We start from the raw sequence: 17475 nt of genomic DNA, 5'->3' as shown, positions 1-17475 counted from the left end.
TAGGCTCTGCTCTGAAATAACTTAATTTAGTTCTCCAGAAAAATGCATTTAAATTTTTTTTAAATAGTTCTAGGAACTATAAAAAGATCCATTGAGTGCAAACAAAGCTACAATGAAAGGTACTTTAGGGAGCCAAAAATTGTTCTTCTATGGAATTATTGTAATGTCACCTTTTTCAGAAATTGTATTTTTTAAGAATGAAACTGGGATGAAATTTTTACCAGCTAAATGTCTTTGTGTTGATTCCTGCTGTTTTTGGCTGTAAGGACCTAAATATTAATAATAGAAATAATCCAGTTTAGTATAACTGTAATGCAGTTTAAACCTGCCTGGAACTATACTTATGTTTGTATTTCACTGAAAATAATTGCACACTTAGACATTTTATCATATAATTACATTCAAGCACTCAGCAATGCATTCAAGCACATGGCTGTACTTGGCTGTAGTTCATTTGAAAGATGTTTTCTTTACATTTTCTTTTAAACACCATTTTATTGAGTTAATTTATTTGCTTAATCAATAATATGCCTATGAATCTACTGCAGTGTGGACAAAGTCATATATTTTTTTCCCACTGATGTAAAAAATCCATTTATAATTCCCCTTTGAATTCTTCGCATGTTTTCGTCTTGCTTTTGAACATGCCAAATCTCACGTTTTACAGCTTCGCAAGAACGGGCCTTTTTTCCGTTACCGGAGCTTGTATAACAAGAAACTTTAAAAATCAGCTCCTCCTCCCTCTTCCCCTAGTGCATCAGTTAGTCCAAGTGCAGAGCAATAGGAGGTCGCACTGAGATCTCACCTTTCCGTTATGTAAGTCTCACTTTATTTAAATTAATTGTTCGTTTTAAACAAGCTTTATGAAAGAGCGCAACTTAGCCCAGTTTTTTTGTTCCCCCAATTCAGAAACTGGAACGCCGGCAAACAGAAGAACTGGACAAGCCAATTTAGCATAAAAATGAGTATGAGTTTAATTGACACCTTCATTTACGCATTTGCGCACGTGTGTTTATTAAGCTGCATTGCACAAACTGGTCAAACTCAGCGCCAGGGCAACACTGGAGCAGCAGCTCTCAGACAAACCATACAATGGCAGCACAATGGCAAACTCTTTAGTATATTAAGTCAAGGCTCGGAATATCAGCCGCCGTTAAAACGAGACGGAAACAAAGAGCAGACACAAGCCAGACCGGTAGCCATCGTCCGCAACGATGATGCGGCAACGAGAACCGACGGTTCAGCGCCTTCACGAGCCTCTCAGAGCCGCGGGTCCGTGCGCGTGCCGTCAGCTACCGGTGCGCGCGGAGGAGCGTCGCGCTGGCTGTCAGGTGACGGAGCGCGCGCCAGAGGAGCTCACGGGCGCAGGAACCACACGGACCCGCTGCGGTCGGTCAACGCCACCGACAGACCCGCGGGCGACGATGAAGTGATGGTTGGAGATGATCCTTACAACCCATACAAGTCCATTGACCCGGACAACCCGTATTATAATTATTACGACACGTATGAGAGACCTCGTCCTGCACAACGACCGGGATACGGCACAGGATACTTCCAAAATGGTAAAAAAAGCCTGCCTATCTATCTATCTATCTATCTATCTATCTATCTATCTATCTATCTATCTATCTATCTATCTATCTATCTATCTATCTATCTATCTATCTATCTATCTATCTATCTATCTATCTATCTATCTATCTATCTATCTATCTGTCTATCTGTCTGTCTGTCTGTCTGTCTGTCTGTCTGCACTGTAAAAAATGATGGGTTCCATACAATTCCTTGAAATTGTCGCAACACAAATCGATTAAGTTAACTTCATATTTTTTTAAACAAATTTAAGAGGATTGAACATAAAAAAAATTAAGTTTCTCCCCCCTAAAAACGTCAGAATTGTGTTGCTTCAACTCATATTTAATAAGGAGTTTGAACAAGCAGTAAAGGTAATTTTTTGAGTGTGTCTATCTAAAAACTGTATACTTAAATATTTATACTGTCTAAAACTTAAAAAAAAACTTTATTTTAATTATTAAATTGTTTATAACAGTTTAAATTAATTTGCATAATTATTGTGGATTAAGAATGTTCAATTAAAAGACCAAAAAATGGCAACTTTCCAGGTAATAAAAATGATTAAATTATGTGAGAGTTCAGTCGAAATAGTTGTGGTTTAAAAAAGTTTTGCTAAATCAACTATTTTATTGTCCAACTTCTGTCAAATCAAGCTACAAAAATCATAATGTATGGCTAGTTGAAAACTATAGCAGTGTACATTAAAAACTGAAGTGTGTTTTGATACCAAGTGTGACAGCAAAATCACTGGTGTCGCTCAAAAATAAAAGTGCATGGTGCATTGGATCCAGCTCTCGAATTTCAGCTGCATAATTGCGTGTTTTTAATGTAATTGAAAGTGTTAGCTTGAAATAATGACATTATTCCACAGAGGAAAAAACAGGTTACGTTGGTTTGCTGGTCAGGGTAGTCTGCATCAAATGGGTTTTAGACATTTCATACAGATCTGTGCATATTCTTTTATCCTTTAATAAAACATTGCAGTGTTTCTTAGGTTTGCCTGATCTTGTGGGAGACCCATACTACATCCAAGCGTCCACCTACGTGCAAAGAGTCCCGATGTACAACCTCAGATGTGCCGCTGAGGAAAACTGCTTGGCAAGGTAGAATGATTGTAATCAAGATTTCTGCTGCGTGGTTGCAACCAGAGAAAGAAAGTAAGCACGTTTGCATTCCTCTGAGAGTAACGGATGAGTCATGAGAACCAATTTAAAACCCATGTGGTAGGAACATCCCATAACTCAAACCAGCTCAGGGAAAAGAATTAAAGTTAAGTCCAGCCACGATTGGAAGTGAGAAACCCTACAAATTGGTTTCACATAAAGCTGTTTACATGGAAAAATTATCACATGCATGACTGCGAAACACATTACTGGGGCGCACAAGAAAAGTCTAGTCCAGTAAATGGAGTGCTTTGGAAATGTGCATCTGTACTTGTTCCATGTGCGCCTGAATGTGGCCACCGGGCCAAGATACACTTTCTGAAAGCTGTTAGGACAAAATGAGAAACTCAAGGAATGTCTGATATTTTGTAACCGTTGGACTGTTTTTGTTGCGCAGCACTGCCTACAGGTCCAGCGTGAGAGACTACGACATGCGTATGTTGCTGAGGTTTCCACAGAGAGTCAAGAACCAAGGCACCTCAGACTTTCTTCCAAGCAGGCCGCGCTACACCTGGGAATGGCACAGCTGCCATCAGTAAGTGTGATTCTGATGTTCTCATTGACACCCAGATTTGACACAATTTGATCTGACACAAGTTTTCTGATTGACAGTTGTATTCATAATACAAAACACACACACAGTTTTTTTATGTAGGGGCTTCAACATTTCTGCAAATTTTGGACTATGTGAGAAGTTGTAAAACTTGTGTGATTATGTTGTTTATTTATCAGTTTCACTATTAACATCAGCTTAAAGGGTTAGTTCACCCAACAACATTCATTCATTCATTCATTCATTCATTCATTCATTTATTCATTTTCCTTTGGCGTAGTCCCTTTATTCATCAGGGACGCCACAGTGAACCACCAACTTATCCAGCATATGTTTAACACCATAATTGCCCTTCTAGCTGCAACCCAGTACTGGGAAACATCTATACACACATTCGCACACATACACTACGGCCAATTTAGTTTATTCAATCCACCTATAGCGCATTTCATTGGACTGTGGGGTAAGCCCACACGAACACGGGGAGAACATACCAACTCCACACAGAAATGCCAGCCGCTGACCCAGATGGGACACAAACCAGCAACCTTGCTGTGAGGCGACAGTGCTAACCACTGCGCCACCGTGTCGCCCCACCCAAAAACTAAAATTCTGTTATTAAATACTCACCCTCATATCATTTCAAACCCCTGAAAGTTTGGATGTTTGTCTATTTAGATTACAAATTAAGATATTTTAGGTGAAATCAGAGAGCTCTCTCATCCTCCATAGGCAGCAATGGGGACCACAAATCTCCTAAAGGATCTCATAAACACATCCTCAAAACAGACCAGAACCAAAATATAATCAAGCTACGAGAATAATTTTGTATGCACATGAAACAAAAATAGCTACGTTTTCAACATTTTCTTCTCAGTGTCAGTATACGGCATAGGTCTCAAACTGGATTTGCACTAACCCTAATAAAACACAGCTGATCCAACTAATCTATGTGTTCATGACTACTATAGACTATTTAGCAGGTGTGAGTTGGAGGTGGTTAGAGCTAAACTATGCAGAGCTGGGGCCTTTCAGGAATCGAGTTTGAGACCACTGGTATACGGCAAAGGTTCACATGACGCTGCTAACATATCACCTCGGTTTTGTTTTAAACCGAAGAATTTGCAAATTTGATGGGAGGAGGGTGTAGTGTATGTCACTTCGCAGTGTTCATGAACATGCTCCCTTTACTGACCTTATTTTTTGAGTCAAGAGCGGGGACAGCTATTGGAACTTTATTGGCTTGAGATTTGAGGTCTCATTCACTTTCATTAGTTTATAGCAGGGATTCCCAAACTAGGGCCCACGGGCCAAAGTTGGCCCATTGTAACCTTTGATTTGGCCCGCCATCCCATTTGTGAAGAGAGGGAGAATTATGAGTATAGTTTAGAGACAAATTTTTAATTTAACGTAACCCTTTTTGTTTGTTTGTTTTATTGCTAAGCTACAAAAACCAACTGAAATGAAATGTTTCAATGAAACGTAAATAAGTCAGGTTTTTTCTAAAAATGTATGTTCTGTCACCTCGACGGTTAAAGGACAATGCAAAGACATCAGTGAGCAAATAAAGGCAAAGGCAGATTCTGCTTGACTAGTGTATTCAGCATTGAACTCCACTGTGTTCTAAATTGTTTTATATTGTAATAAGTTATTATTTAATTTTATACTGCATTAGTTAATACTATTTCATTCTTTTATAACACATTTTATCTGTTTTTATGCTTATTTATTTTCTAACCATTTTTATTATTTGTTTTTTTTTCTTATACTTGTTTCTTTTATTCCTGTTTATGTAAAGCACTTTGAATTGCCACTGTGTATGAAATGTGCTATATAAATAAACTTGCCTTGCCTTGCCTATTTAAAATAATGTTTTCGATTTATTTTTAAACATTAGAAAATAAATTAGGAAATTACCAATGACAACTTTAACTTTCGGCCCACGGCTCTCAATGATATTTGGTTTTTGGCATTTTATACGAAAAAGTTTGGGCAACCCATGGTTTATTACCATAAAAAAGCTTGTCATGTTGATTGACGTTGCAGACTTTTTTCTTATTATATTATTGACTATAGACAAGTAGTTTGATCGTTTACTACAGTTTGTTATTCCTAGTGATTTCCCAAAAAGAGAAGAGAGCTTATAATGTCTACCACATTGCATAACATGGCCAATACTGACACTCAGTGGAAGAAACTGTTGAATAAAGTTGGTATTTTTTGTTTTATGTGCACACAAAAGTGTTCTTGTAGCTTAATAATATTCCGCTTGAACCACTGAAGGCATTTGTTCTGATATGAGGATGTATAAAACCTGTAATTCCTTGTGATACACTGAGGTCTTATGAAAGGAAACATTGACTACGTTTACATGGACATCAGTAATCGAATTATTTGCCTTAATCTGAATAAGACAATAACATGATTAAGATGTTTACATGAGTTGCGTTTAAATGTTCCTTTCATGAACCCGTTTTACATGTTATAGCACATAATTCGATTAACGTCATTGCGTCACCGTGCTATTCACATTTTCTTCTGGAGTTTCATGTAATTTCAGGTGTTTAATTTTAAATTAGTCAACTTTAACTGCAGCTTGGTAGTTTCACTTTCATTCAGGAACATTTCATGCATGCCCCCTATGACAAACGAGATATTGTATGCGAGTATGAACTGCTGGAAGAGTGTTGTTTTATTTTAATGGAATTTGATATCGCACGCCGTATGCGGAACAAAACACCTCCGCATTTCGTGACGCAATTGTCTGTGGTCCTTCACTGACTCGGTAGGTGCAGAGAATAGTGTCAAACAGCCATGTGTGTATGGAATATCCTATCGCAAAATGTGGCGAGAATCCTACACAAAGGTATTAGTTTGATAGTTTGATTATGGTGTTTACATGTCTGTGTTGCACTTCAATAATGTGACTAAAATCGGCACACTCCACATGTCTTAATTCGATTTTTGTTTTGTCCGATTATGACTTTAGTCGGATTAAGGTAATCAAAAATGGCTGTTTACATGGTAAACTCTTAATTAGAGTATTGTCTTGATCATATTAAAATCAGATTATTGGTGTCCATGTAAACATACTTATTGTGTACGTGTAAGAAACATTATTTGCTGAATCAATACCTTTAATTTACAGCATAACGTACAATCATGTGCGCTTTCACAAAAGCACAAGCTTGTTGATACAAAATAATACCTTACCAACTTCGAAATCACACTATTTTGTGTAAATTAAAGTTTTACATTTTGAGAAAGTCCAGTTTCTTAAACAGACTGAATGTTTCCTTTAATAAGACATTAATGTTTCATCAGGTATTAATTTTGTTTTGCCTGTATATGGTTTTTGAACTTCAAGTTTATGAATCACCAAGGATCACAATTTCAGCTAAAAATCTTCTTGAATGTTCTACTGAGAAAAAGTTCCCCTATATCTCCTGTATGACCTGATAGTGAGTAAATTGTCAGCATATTAAAATTTTTGAGTGAACTATCCCCTTAAGAATTTTAAAGGCAGCAGACATGATGCAATAAACTGAATTCCTTCACTAAAAGCAAGACTGCAAAGCTTACTTGTGGGTTTATCATGCTTTGAATGTTGTTTCTGGTGCTGTTTTTAGAAGGGAAAAGGTCTGTATTCTTGTCTAAATGAAAACACTTAGCAGAGGCCCACTACTGCTGCCTTTACTTAAGTTGACTCAGTAACGGCTCACTGCATAGTTTTGTGTTGAAGTAAGCCGTGTTTCACCACCAACTATGGCGTACATTTGGACGAGCTCCAGTGAATACAATGACTTTAGGTCTTGCACGTAAATGGGGCGTAAGGTCTGTGTGCTGACCTGCATTTATTGGAAGTGTTGTATTGTTTTTTGAGTATTCTGTCTGTTATTTTTTTATTTTTCATTGCACAAAATGTTCTTAAGTTCAGACAACTGAATCATCTAATAACACAATATGAAATGATTTTTGGCAGTGTTGCAGTTTTCCACTTGGTTTCAAGGAGTCATTTAACTAGAAATAACCGTTTTGAAGTTGATTACTCACTCAGAGCCAGTATGACTTTATTCTGTGGAATATAAAAGAAGGCATTTAGAGAAAACACAGGCTACTTTTTCCAAATGACAAAGAATGGAGCCTTGAGCTTCAAAAATGAGGTAAAACACCATAAAAAGTCTGTAAACAGTTTGCAGTGTCTGATTTGTGTATAAATCGAGAGGATATGTCAATCATTGATTCATTTCATGATCTAAAATATCTAGTTCACAGAAGCAGTCTAAAACATTTGTTGATAAATCTGAACAATTTTTTTCACAAATCAGATTCATTTAGTTCAACTTAAGGGGCCCTATCATACACAATAAGGTGCAAGACGTGTGCCTATGCAGGTCAAAATAGTCCTATGCAGTCCACATTGCTTAAAACACTCTATTTCTACAAATAAAACCACTGCTTCCATGCCTTGTTCATGTTCGGGGGCTTTTACAGTTTATTTATGACAATTTGCATTTGCATAATGTTATTATTATCAGCAGTATTATTTATTATATTCATATTTAGATTTGTTTTAATAAAAACAAGTTTAGATTTGTCCACCTGTCGGGTTTTGGAGACGTATAAGTCACCATATCGGGCATGAGAAATGGACGTGTGTTTGGATATAACTCTAAGTTTGCTTGAAATTAGACGAGAATTTAGAAATAGTTTTGAAACAAATCTTTGTGCTTAACAAATGAAATTAAATATGTAGGCTGATGGATGTCTTAAGTGGAGTGCACTGTTTCCTTATCCACGAAAGTAAAGGAGTAAAGTAAAGAGTAAAAGTAAAGTAAAGAGAAAGTAAAGAGGCCGAATTAAGGAGGCTCATTCTTTATCCTTGTGCTGCAGATGGTCTGTTTAACTGTTTTCTTGCTAGTAAAGCATTCAGTTTTTCCACTTACAAAGTCCGCCATGTAACTCCTAAAGGGAATAGGAGATGAGTCTCTGATTAGTTTAATGCATGTTTTCTCAAAACACACCCAGAACTCATTAAGAGAATAAGCACAACCCTGTTAGACCATGCACCGTGGCTTACTTTCCATCCTTAAAATAGCAAAAGTGGATTCGGACAAGCCCTAATGCGTTTGCGCCATGTGCTTTAGACTTTGTGCCATTAAAATAGAGCCCAAAGACTCTGATCAGTAACTGAGAAGGGGAAACTCAATGGATCAGTGCTATTTTTTCTGATAATTCCTTTTATGTAGTGTGTAATTTAGCTGTCTACAGCGTGTGAATTAGGTAGTGTTAGTCTGTGTGTTGCTTATAAATGTTTCAGTTCACATTCAGAATTACACAATGTTTTCCAAAAAGTATGGGGTGTCGATAAGAAAGTTTCCTTTGTCAAGCCCACTCACACTAAGAATTGTATAATATTTTTCCAGAAACATGAAGCGTTGATAAGAAAGTGTCTGGCGCATACGGAGAGGGGAGTGTATGTATTTTAAGGAATATTGAGTGTATTCTGACCTACCGACATGCATGTGGCTATTTTACCACTTTTCTTTAATATAAAACAAATGGTGGCAGTTTTGTATTCCTGCATCATTAAATGCAGGATTGACTTTTACAATAGAGATCAGAGCAAATTATGTCCCACTATTTGGGCAGAGTCCCCCCCCCCCCCACATCTTTCTTTGATGTTCTCCAGGGGGATCAAGTGGTTTTTACAGGTTTTCTGGTCAAACCTGCCTGTAATTTGCACACTGCTGTTTGTGAATGAAATGATCAAAGTGTATGATTCATATACTATGCTTTAAGAAAAAAAATCTGATTCTGAACTGCAGAAATGAGTTATTGACAATTCCAGTTTCATTTCTAAATAAGTGAAACTTCTGCTAGATTTGTTGAACATTTGCATGGTCTTGCATATTTAAATTGGTTTGTGTTGTGTTGGTTTGTTCTCTTGCTGAGAAGAAACAAAACATTTATTCTAGCATGACTTCTACAAAAATCCTTGTTATAATCCCTTCAAGTCTCAAATTGATATGGTAAAATGAATAGCATCATCATTGTGTTCAGCCACTGAGGGCTAAGAATTTTTTTAAATAAAATTATTATGTAAAATATTTTATTATGCTTTAAACAACACATACATGACAATATAGCAAACAAAATAATGCCAGGGTGATAGAAGGTAAATAATAATAACAGCACAAAAAAATAAATAAAACAAACACAATTAATTAATTAGATAAACTTCTTAATTTCTTAAAATTCCTAATTCTCAATTACAAACAAGCAGGACCTTTACATTAATCAAAATTGTTGAAACTAGAGCACAAATGGCCTTTCTATTAGCACTATGCTTAATAGTACAAAAGTAATTTTTCAGTTCCTTATAAAACAAAGTAAAACAGTTTTTTGTTTTGTTTTAAATTTTACACTTAATAGGTAATAGAGCTAGGTTTGGAAACAACTTGGTTTAAAAAAAGAGAGCAAATAGATTTGTTATTTTTAGACTGTGAAAAACTAATTTTACCACACATTGTATCAGCTAGACTGATTATGGGCATTCGAATCCAAGTTACATCTCTAAATAAGGAAACAATATCAGAATTAATTGCAGAAAAAACAAGAGAAAATTCCTTGGGAGTTACAGGAAAGTTCAAATGTACAGTAAACTCGTCATTTTTAAGATTTAACCAATCAATTTTAAGAGTATTATTTAGAAAAGAGAAATCTAAAGGGGTTAAGAAAATCTCTAAAGCTTAAACTCAAATATGATGATATAAGCAGTCGACCAATCACAACAGACTGGGCTGTCTGACCAATCAAAGCAAAAGGGAGGGATTTAGAATGATTCAATCCTTGCACAAACCCTTTGAGAAATGTGGTATTATGAAGTGTATTTTATGAGAAAAGTGTTTTCAACCTTGGATGCTTGTAAACCTTTTGTAGGAAACCTTAAAGATATTAAAATTGGAACCTTTAAAGGCATAATAGGGGCACTTTAAAAGAACTGCTTACTGGAGGGGAAATTTAGATTTTTTAGTCTTTTCCTTACACAAAGCTATCATATGGCCAAGAAACGCTGGTGGTTTCATGCTGCTTTAGCCACAGTTCTGCAGCTCAAAAATCCTGATCCACTGCAACTGCAGGCAAAAACGAATGAAAATCTGTCCTCTCATTTTGTGGTCGCCAGAGAAAAGAAAGTCATTTAGGTTTCAAATGGTATGAGGATGAGTAAATCATGAAATCATTGTTTTGTCCCTTTAACAACTTTACTGGCTCCATTGAAACTATCCAAGGTGAGATGCTGTAAATTCCTGCACACGAATTGGCCATGAAGCTCATTTGGAAAAACTCTGCACAACATTTTTCTGCCTGAAGAGCTAATATATGAAACCGTTTTAAAACTTAATTGAGAAACTGGAACCTGAAATGGGTAAAAAGAAATTTAATCATCAAAAACACATGTCTAATTAATTAGTCCAAATATGAAATACACCAGCTAAAAGTGATTTGTTTCGCTCTCTCCAGGCACTACCACAGCATGGACGAGTTCAGTCATTATGATCTGCTGGATGCAACGACTCACAGAAGAGTAGCAGAGGGACACAAAGCCAGTTTCTGTCTGGAGGACACGTCCTGCGACTATGGTTACTACCGACGATACGCCTGCACCTCCCACACTCAGGTCACACTCATTTAATAAAGTAATTACCCATGTATATATTTCTATGAATGAACTTTTTAAAAATAGTGCAAATTGGTGCTTTTCTGTAAAAAAAGGCACTTGGCACTTCTCCAAAAAACAAATACATGAAAAGCCCAAAAATTTTAAGTAGGTCAACATGTTGCTCTGGGGTTTCATTTTTAAAACTGCATAAAAACATCCCAAAAATGTATGTACGTCAGAATAAGTAGTCATTCATTTATTAATGATTGTTTTGTCATATGATGATATAAAGTGGTTCAGTTAAGTCAATATTTACGTTAGATGCGCTTACTAAAAGTTTACTTACAGCTGCGCACATTCTCCTGTCAAGTGTGTTTTTTATAGATCACAACACATTTCAGTTAATTTTCTCAACCGACAACTGCTGCTCGTTAACCGAATATTAACCGTTAACCGGTCAGATTAGGCACAACGACAAGGTGCAAATGTTTTTTAAGAAGGGTATAGGCTACTATAGCAAATAACAATTTAGTTTTTGTACATATAGTATTGCATTGGTTTGCATACATGTTTTATAGTTTATATAGCTATAAAATGAAAGCCTCAGTTTGATGAGGAGTTATCATTGTGCAAAAATCAAGTAGCCTGAATCATTGAAATTTGTCTGATTATTAATGCTATTTTAAAAATGGATTTTTTTAATGAGAACTATTAATAACTGTAATTTTCCAAATGGAAAAGGGTTGGTTTGTTGATTGTACACTAAATCATCCAAACTATATCTGTTGTTTAACTGATACCATCAATAGCATTTAACCGTTCAACTGATACCATTGATCGGTTTAAAAGCATCCTTTTGGTTAGCGGTTAATCGGGTAATTTTGAGCATCCCTAATCACAACTTTTGCATGGGAAGTGGAGTTCACACATTTCCGCCCATTTTGTGCACACGCCATGTTAATAAATGAGACCCCTTGTCATGATTATGAATCATATAGATAATGCAAGAAGTAAGTGACTTTAAAAATCATATTCATCCTATGATGGTCCAATGATGGTATATGACAGGGGTCACCAATCTCGGTCCTGGAGGGCCGGTGTCCCTGCAGGGTTTAGCTCCAACTTGCCTCAACACACCTGGCTGGGTGTTTCAAGTATACCTAGTAAGACCTTGATTAGCTCATTCAGGTGTGTTTGATTAGGGTTGGAGCTAAAATCTGCAGGACACCGGCTCTCCAGGAACAAGTTTGGTGACCCCTGGTATATGATGATGATACCATTGTACTTAAAAAACTACATAATGCTGTATGATTAATTGATACATTTTCGCCACAGCAGAATGAACCACCAACTTATCCAGCATATGTTTTACTCACGGCAACCCATCACTGGGAAACACCCTTACACTCTCACATTCACGCACATACACTATTCAATTCACCTATAGCATGTCTTTGAACTGTGGGGGAAAACCGGAGCACCCAGAGGAAAACAATGCAAACATGGGGAGAACATGCAAACTCCAGCTGAAACCCCAGCTGAACCAGCCATGGCTCAAATCAGCGACCTTCTTTGCTGTGAGGCGAGTGTGCTAACCACTGAGCCACCATGGTGCCCCGTGTATGATTCTAGCTGTTGGAAAATTAACCATAGTTTTACTACAACACCCTCCACCCCACCAAAAGGTAAAATCTTTTATTGTAGTTTAACTATAGTAACTAAAAACTAGTAATGGTTTTTCTATACTAACCAGTGTTTTTTTGTAAAACCGTAGTTATACCAACGCTATATTACAGTTTGTTACTTTTTGATTTAGTTGCTAATTCAGATGAATTCTCATTTGTACAGTTTAGCAGGATTTGCTTTTCCCCCAATGACGGTTGGGTTTAGGGGCGGGATTTGGGGCCACGGCTCCTTTGAAAAATCTTACATTTTCGTATGACTGAGCTGATTTCATACGATCTAGGCACTAAACTGACAAAACGTAAAATAGTTACCCTTGCTTGTGAGGTCAGGCTGGTTATACATACAACTAAAGTCAGCATTATTAGCCCGCTTTGATTTTTTTTCTTTTTTTAAATATTTTTAAAATGATGTTTAACAGAGCAATGAAATTTTCACAGTATGTCTGATAATATTTTTTCTTCTGGAGAAAGTCTTATTTGTTTTATTTTGGCTAGAATAAAAGCAGTTTTTAATCAAAACAGATCAAAATTATCAGCTCCTTTAAGCTATATTTTTTTTTCGATTGTCTACAGAACAAACCATCATTATACAATAACTTGCCTAATTACTCTAACCTGCCTAGTTAACCTAATTAACCTAGTTAAGCCTTTAAATGTCACTTTAAGCTGTATAGAAATGTCTTGAAAAATATCTAGTAAAATATTATTTAATGTCATCATGACTAGGCTTGTGCCGGTATTCGGTAATGCGATAAATCACGGTAATGAATATGCACAATATTGTTATCGCGGGCACTTCAAAATACCGAAAAAATGCAGAGGGATTGCTGATCGAAGATGGTTTCCCTTTGCACATTCACTTTGATATAATTGCTCAAGTTTACTTTTATATTGTGTATTGTTTTATTTATATTTATTTGTATTTAAATGTTTGAAGTACTTTTAGTTAATTCAAAAGTTATTAAAGTTACTAAGTTGACGAAACTGAAGTTTTTTGTGTTTTTTTACCAGTTTCTCTAGTAAAATTACAATATCGTGATAATACCGTATACCGTGATAAAAGCTCAATCAATTAATCGCAGCATGAAAATGTGATACCGGCACATGCCTAGACAAAGATAAAATAAATCAGTTATTAGAAATGAGTTATTAAAACTATTATGTTTAGAAATGTGTTGAAAAAATCTTCTCTCAGTTAAAAAGAAATTGGGGAAAAAATAAACAAGGGGCGAATAATTCAGGGGGGCTAATAATTCTGACGTCAACTGTATGTAAATTTGTATAACAAATAAAAAAAAACACAAAATACACTTTTATTATAATATAAACATGGTCAAATCACATATCTTTACCATGTTTTACTTCTCCATGTGCTAATAGACTTCTATTGTTATTGTTCTTAAGTTCCATAACTAATATTAAGACAAGTACATCATAAAAAGTAGAAGAAAACTCTCTCTCTCTCTCTCTCTCTCTCTCTCTCTCTCTCTCTCTCTCTCTCTCTCTCTCTCTCTCTCTCTCTCTGTGTTTTAATAAAACTTCTCAATATTGGGTGTAATATGCAAATCTATTCATCTTTCTTCACAATGTCCACCCCCTTGGATGGCCTCACAATGCATTGTGGGATCATTGTTTGTGAAGAATGTGCATGCTATGGTACGCAGCCTACTGTATACTGCATGGAATAAATGGCCTTAATGAAGCATATTTGATCCCATAATCTTACCACACAAGATATGTACATATCAAACATATCAGTAGGCATCAAACTTCTCACAGAGTCACACGAGCAACTGCTAATGGTGACTGTCTAGTGCCAAAGTGTTAGACCTCATTTGGTCAATCTGTTTTCTCTGTTAAGGGAGCCAAATTGTGGAAAGATGATTTACTCGTTAGCCTAAAATTAGAAAGTAATATAAATATTTTTAGTAGTATTCTTAAAAAGTGGTTAAAAACAAAAGAGCAGGGTTTGCGCAAATAATCTACTGTTAGTTTGTTTGATCATGCCGCCTTTGCTTTTGCCTTCAATAATTTCATGTAAAGAATTATAATGTTGTGTATATGTATTTATTATATTTACATTTAATATCCTGTGGACAGGTGTTGAGAATAAGCAAGTCTGCTAAAACACTTAAACAAATGCATTTGGTCATCCAGTGTAATTGTGATGTCCATGTCAAATAAATGAATAAATAAATAAATAAATAAATAAATAAATAAATAAATAAATAAATAAATATTGTAAGTGTACATAACATAACACACCTTTACCATTTACCTTTACTTAAACTCCTTCTGTTTTTGTTGTTCTAGGGTTTGAGTCCAGGTTGTTACGACACATACAATGCTGACATTGACTGCCAATGGATAGATATTACTGATGTGAAACCAGGAAACTACATCCTCAAGGTATATGACCGTAATCAAACAAGTTAGCGTATTTAAGAAATATCCAATATATATGCCTGAGTTAAAACCTGCTGTCTGGTTTAGGTTAGTGTTAATCCCAGTTACCAGGTGCCGGAGTCGGACTACAGTAACAATGTTGTGCGCTGTGATGTACGTTACACTGGAAACTATGCATATGTATCTGGATGTCATATATCGCAGTAAGTATGTTTGAAATATTCTGAATGACTACTTTGACTGCATGTACTGTAGTTAAATGTTATAAATGTGTTTGTTTTATTTCAGATATTAAGTATATGGTGAAGGATCCAATGGAAAGTGGGATGATTTAAGTCAGACAAAAACAAAAACTGAGACAAAGTGAACAGACGAATGGACTGTTTGTGAGAGCCAATGATCAGCAGGGCATTTTAATGTTGACTATACCACACGATATGAAATCTCGAAGCATAAATACAGTTTGTAAATTGCATTATTCATGCTTTGTTGTTGTTTTTGCTATGGAAATTCTATGCAAAATGTGGTTATTATTGCCAGTTTGCAGGGACACCACACATTCCTCAAATTATTCAGCATCATCCTCTCTGACTAAAAAATTATGTTAACAAAATGAAACCTTCAGACTAGGGTTTTTTACTTAAAACATGCTTTAGTGTGCTAGAGCGTTGCTTTAGTTGTGTATTCGAAGTAGATATTTATATACAGATGCTCATATTACTGCAACACCTTTTATATATGAAATGAAAATTACTTGAATAAATAACTTCACACTTAGCCTTATTTAATGACTTTGACTTATTCTGACTCTGCACTCTCACACTGTGTTAAGTAACACTGTAAATCATTATAGTTGCTGCAGACTTTTATTCCAGTACAATGATGTATTTTTGAATATTGAGTAAAGGGCAGGGGGGTTATTTTTGAGCTCCTTCTCTCATCATTCACTTGCAGCAAACTAATGGTTGGAGATGTGTGGCTAAGCTTATTTTGCTTAAAGGGATAGTTCATCCAAAAAATTTAATTCTGCCATCATTTCTCCACCCTACTTATTTGACTTTCTTTCTTCTGTTACAAACAAATAAGATATTTTGAAGAATGTTGTAAAGCTGGAACAATTGACTTTTTCCTGCTACATTTTCCTGCTATGGAAGTCAATAGTTACAGGTTTTCAGCTTTTATCAAAATATCTTTGTCATACGGGTTGCATGGCTGACAGAAGTAGGGACAGAACGTTTGGTTTTTAAATTCATTGAAGTATTTGAATGTTTGTTGGTTTGTTGTAATACAGTTTAAACTGTATTCAAATATTCTTTAATGTTCAACAGAAGAAAGAAACTGACAAATGTTTGGAAGAGTAAGTAGAGAGTAAGTAGAGAGTAAATTTTTATTTTTTGCTGAACTATCCCAACTATCTCAAGTCGTCAAACTGATGTCATCGGACAAGGACTGCAATTCCAGAGCTGAAGCAAAAGATTCAATTTTGATTAAAGGTGCTGTATGTCAGTTTTTGACTCTGCTAAAGCATAACAGTACCACAATATGTTTGCAGATATTTAAGAAACATGCCAAGTTTATCTGAAAAACAATGCTGAAGTCAGATATTCTGCTTTGAAAATGTGTTTTCTGTGCCGGAATGCTGTCTTTGTTTTGGCCATTTTAACCTGCCCAATGCCAGTTTAGCCAATTATATTTCAAAAACAGCATATTTAATTCATTCATTTAGAAAGGCTCTGAAAGCATGTGTCCGTGACCGAAATGTGACCTCCGCTGGACAGTAGCAGACTCCGAAATAAGACAAAGATTAGAGTTCCACATGAGGTGGTTAATTAGCAAATAATGAAAATATTACGAGCGTAAACATTAGGTGAGCAGGTTACATTGTAACCGTGTGACCTAACAACATGCTTCGTGACGAGATTCGTGACCCAGTGATAAGCAATTTAGCTGTTTGCACCAGACGAAACACGGCAGAGGTTTAAATGCAGCCATTCAGAAGCACAGAATATGCACTCACCAAATTGCAAGGTTTATAATCTGTTTAATACATATTAACCCTCTTTAACATTATTAAATGTAGATGCTGAATCACTCATATGTGTTTAGTTCTAAAGTTTAATTTCAAACAGTTTATTTTCTTTTCAAGATCTGAGGTAATCTATCTGCTACTTTCATTTGTATGGCAATAAATGTCATGTAAAATGGCATTCAAACTCACATTGTTAGCATTTAACACTGAATAAAGCACACGAGTTTTACCTGAGGTTATCGTTGTCTTTTGGTCACCTGTGAGAAATAGAAGCCGTTTCTAATATATCAATTCGAACACGATTTAAATCATTTGCAACTGTCCTCAATCTGGCAACCTGCATTTGCGTTTGTTTTGATTCTGGAGTGCAACACCTAGTTCAACCACTGAGTGCCAAA

The 17475-nt window shown here is 35.8% G+C and overlaps 1 protein-coding gene across 2 annotated transcripts; it reads left to right on the top strand.

The window, feature by feature from the left end:
* Positions 1-726: 726 nt before the first annotated feature.
* Positions 727-15831, top strand: loxa (lysyl oxidase a). Of its 2 annotated transcripts, XM_056466639.1 has the most exons (8): positions 727-816; positions 910-1565; positions 2573-2681; positions 3139-3276; positions 10819-10975; positions 14956-15051; positions 15136-15251; positions 15337-15831. In XM_056466639.1, exons 2-8 carry the CDS (start codon positions 962-964, stop codon positions 15341-15343), a joined length of 1227 nt encoding a protein of 408 aa, XP_056322614.1. In that variant the 5' UTR covers positions 727-816; positions 910-961; the 3' UTR covers positions 15344-15831. The 2 variants fall into 2 exon arrangements, with proteins under 2 accessions (XP_056322614.1, XP_056322613.1); XM_056466638.1 differs by having other exon boundaries at positions 752-1565.
* The last annotated feature ends 1644 nt before the right edge of the window (positions 15832-17475 follow it).

Source organism: Danio aesculapii, chromosome 10 (assembly GCF_903798145.1).
Source record: "Danio aesculapii chromosome 10, fDanAes4.1, whole genome shotgun sequence".
Taxonomy (NCBI): domain Eukaryota; kingdom Metazoa; phylum Chordata; class Actinopteri; order Cypriniformes; family Danionidae; genus Danio; species Danio aesculapii.
This window is presented reverse-complemented; position numbering and strand designations above follow the sequence as displayed.